At 40.7% G+C, this 3,642-nt stretch overlaps 1 protein-coding gene across 1 annotated transcript; it reads left to right on the top strand.

Annotated features, from left to right (window-relative positions):
• The first annotated feature begins 825 nt into the window (after positions 1 to 825).
• On the top strand, positions 826 to 3,310 carry LOC131077812 (heat shock cognate 70 kDa protein). The gene has a single exon (XM_058015376.2). The coding sequence runs from the start codon at positions 1,100 to 1,102 to the stop codon at positions 3,056 to 3,058; it is 1,959 nt and encodes a 652-aa protein (XP_057871359.2). The 5' UTR covers positions 826 to 1,099; the 3' UTR covers positions 3,059 to 3,310.
• Positions 3,311 to 3,642: the final 332 nt, after the last annotated feature.

Here is a 3,642-nt window from a genome sequence, read left to right as displayed (position 1 = left end):
ACAACCTAATTAGTGTACTCAAAGTCTAGCATACTTCAGGTGAGAGTGCTTCTATGTCAACACAAATAAGAATATTTATCACATAAGTGTTAGTCATGGTTTGAGCATGCATTCACCAAATGGTTAATAAGGCCCAAGTAGTAGAAATGCATATTTAATTATGATACCTTTAGGACAATTCAATGATAATCTAAAAGTGTCACTCAAACCTAATTAAGTTTTATAAAATATTCACCTATAATTTATTATTGAAAATGAGTGTTCTTTATTATCATTTATTGTCATTATTCATACAAACAATAGAATTCAATCACATTATATTTATTTTTATTTATTTTGTATTTCATAAACATATATTATACTATAATATTTTTTATTAATATATTCTTCAACTAATTATTCTTTTAATATATTTAATTGAAAAACTAAATACAAAACATCATAACAATCATTCCCCTAAACTCAAGTCTAAAAATAAAACTTCGTAATGACAACTTCTAATCATTTGTGATCAAAAATTGATGCTCTCTAATCACACCTATTGGTAAATTCACAAACTAGGAATCCTTTTCTCCCCTTTAATTGCATATAAATACTTCTAATAATGACTTTACCCTTAATAAATCAAAGGACGTACAAATTTTTTAAAACAAATTGGGCCCGCGCTCATTTTACAAATCTAAGAAAAACACGTGTAAAATAAGCTGAACAATAAAAAGCCACGTAAATTATTCTTCCGCCCTCCACCAAGAAAAAAATTCGAATTGGGAAAAAAAAAACCAGGCTTTATCAAATTCTGGAAACTTCCTGAATTCTCTCCGACCCCTAACAAACGAAAAGCCAGATGTAAATCTGACGGTTAAGATATCAAATTCGGGAAGAACCCGCAAGATTTTTCCCGAACTGTGCAGAACCGTCTACCGCTTTCCAGAAAGTTCTGGTTGCAGAAAATCGAAAGCTATAAAACGAGTTTCATATCCCAAATTGTAAGGCAATCTGAAGTAAAATCGTTCAAGAAGCTAAATTTGATCGGTTATAGCATTGAAATTTTCTGCTTTCTGTTTTCTGGTTTCTGTGAGATTTGAGTGGAGTGGTGAGTATGGCAAAGGGCGGAGGAAAGGCAGTGGGAATTGACCTCGGGACTACTTACAGTTGTGTTGGAGTATGGCAGCATGATCGTGTGGAGATCATTGCAAATGATCAGGGTAATAGGACTACACCGTCCTATGTGGCGTTTACTGATACAGAGCGGCTTATCGGTGATGCTGCGAAGAATCAGGTCGCCATGAATCCTACTAATACTGTTTTTGATGCCAAGAGGCTCATCGGGCGGCGACTTTCTGATCCTTCTGTGCAGGGTGACATGAAGCTCTGGCCTTTCAAGGTTGTGGCTGGCCCTGGTGAGAAGCCTATGATTAAGGTGACTTTTAAAGGCGAGGAGAAGCAGTTTTCTGCAGAGGAGATTTCTTCCATGGTGCTCATCAAGATGAAGGAGATTGCAGAGGCTTATTTGGGGCAAACTGTTAAAGATGCTGTTATTACTGTTCCGGCCTACTTTAATGACTCGCAGCGGCAGGCCACGAAGGATGCTGGTGTTATTTCGGGGCTCAATGTGATGAGAATTATTAATGAGCCTACTGCAGCCGCCATTGCTTATGGTCTGGATAAGAAGGCTTCTTCTGTAGGGGAGAAGAATATTTTGATCTTTGATCTTGGCGGAGGGACCTTTGATGTGTCGCTCCTGACAATTGAGGAGGGGATTTTTGAGGTCAAAGCTACGGCTGGTGATACGCATTTAGGAGGCGAGGATTTTGATAACAGAATGGTGAATCATTTTGCGCAGGAGTTTAAGCGAAAGTATAAGAAAGATATTGGGGGAAATGCTAGGGCTTTGCGGCGGCTGAGAACGGCTTGCGAGCGGGCGAAGCGGACGCTTTCTTCGACTGCGCAGACGACAATTGAAATTGATTCGCTCTATGAAGGTATTGATTTCTATTCTACTATTACCAGAGCGAGATTTGAAGAATTGAACATGGATCTGTTTAGGAAGTGTATGGAGCCTGTGGAGAAGTGCCTGAGGGATGCCAAAATGGACAAGGGAAATGTCCACGAGGTTGTGCTGGTCGGGGGTTCGACTCGCATCCCCAAAGTGCAGCAGCTTTTGCAGGATTTCTTCAACGGGAAGGAGCTTTGCAAGAGTATAAACCCTGATGAGGCCGTCGCTTATGGAGCGGCTGTCCAGGCGGCGATTCTGAGTGGCGAGGGTAACGAAAAGGTGCAGGATTTGCTGTTGCTTGATGTTACTCCGCTCAGTTTAGGGCTTGAGACTGCCGGCGGCGTGATGACAACCCTCATTCCGAGGAACACGACGATTCCGACCAAGAAAGAGCAGGTTTTCTCCACTTATTCCGACAATCAGCCTGGGGTTTTGATCCAGGTCTACGAGGGCGAGCGGGCTCGAACTCGGGACAATAATCTGCTCGGGAAATTCGAACTCTCCGGCATCCCGCCTGCCCCCAGGGGAGTGCCGCAGATCAATGTGTGCTTCGACATTGACGCGAATGGAATTCTGAATGTCTCGGCAGAGGACAAGACCGCCGGCGTGAAGAACAAGATCACCATTACCAATGACAAGGGGCGGCTGAGCAAAGAGGAGATCGAGAAAATGGTTCATGACGCCGAGAAATTCAAGGCCGAGGATGAGGAGCTGAAGAAGAAAGTTGAGGCCAAGAATTCTCTGGAAAATTATGCCTACAATATGAGGAATACAGTCCGGGACGACAAGTTTGCCGGAAAGTTGGATCCCGCGGACAAGCAGAAGATCGAGACGGCCGTCGACAAGGCGATTGAGTGGCTGGACAGCAATCAGCTTGCAGAGGTGGATGAATTTGAAGACAAATTGAAGGAGCTTGAGAGCCTCTGCAATCCAATTATTGCGAAGATGTACCAGGGAGCTGGCGGCGGTCCCATGCCGGACGAGTTCCCGACTGGAGGCTATGGCGGCGGAGCGGCAGAATCCGGCAGCGGTGCTGGCCCCAAGATTGAAGAAGTGGACTAAGCTGCCAGGGTTTTTTCTGCTCTGGTTTTTTGGTTTATGTTTGTTGAAGTGTTCTAATTATGGCAACTTCTGTGTTTGTTTTTCTTCCCCCAAGTGAGGGTAAGACAAGTATAATCTTCATTGTTGTTAGGTTGAAACTTACTTGGTATTTAGATATATGAGCCAAAGTTTTGTATACTCCCTACAGGAGAAGCTAGTGTATAAATGTTAATAAAAACTATATATATTTTTCTCAAATGTTGTGTTCTTCTACTCCTCAGTGTTCAATATTTTTCTACAGTTTTTGGATTGTGAATTTCTGGAATTCTTTTGAAAGAGCTTATAGATTTGTTACAGTTCGCTTTTTTGACATTTGGTAACAGGGTGAAGATAACACAATTAATTTGTTCAGTCATCAATATTTCAGATTGATGCAAAACGAACACAAACAATTTAATTGAAATATGAACTGTTCATTATAACATTTAAAAAATAAAAAAAAATTGGGAATATAATTGAAATATTGAAATATTGATATAAAATAAACATATTTAATTGTGTTAAAATTAAAAATATAATTGAAAAACTGTTTAGACATTAATTTA

This window comes from Cryptomeria japonica, chromosome 10 (assembly GCF_030272615.1).
Source record: "Cryptomeria japonica chromosome 10, Sugi_1.0, whole genome shotgun sequence".
In the NCBI taxonomy this organism is placed as follows: Eukaryota; Viridiplantae; Streptophyta; class Pinopsida; order Cupressales; family Cupressaceae; genus Cryptomeria; species Cryptomeria japonica.
The sequence above is the reverse complement of the archived record's forward strand: the minus strand, read 5'-3'. Positions and strand labels throughout refer to the sequence as shown.

What these genes read in the sequence shown, in the direction of transcription:
- LOC131077812 (XM_058015376.2), top strand. Translation starts at nt 1,100, where the DNA reads ATGGCAAAGGGCGGAGGAAAGGCAGTGGGAATTGACCTCGGGACTACT.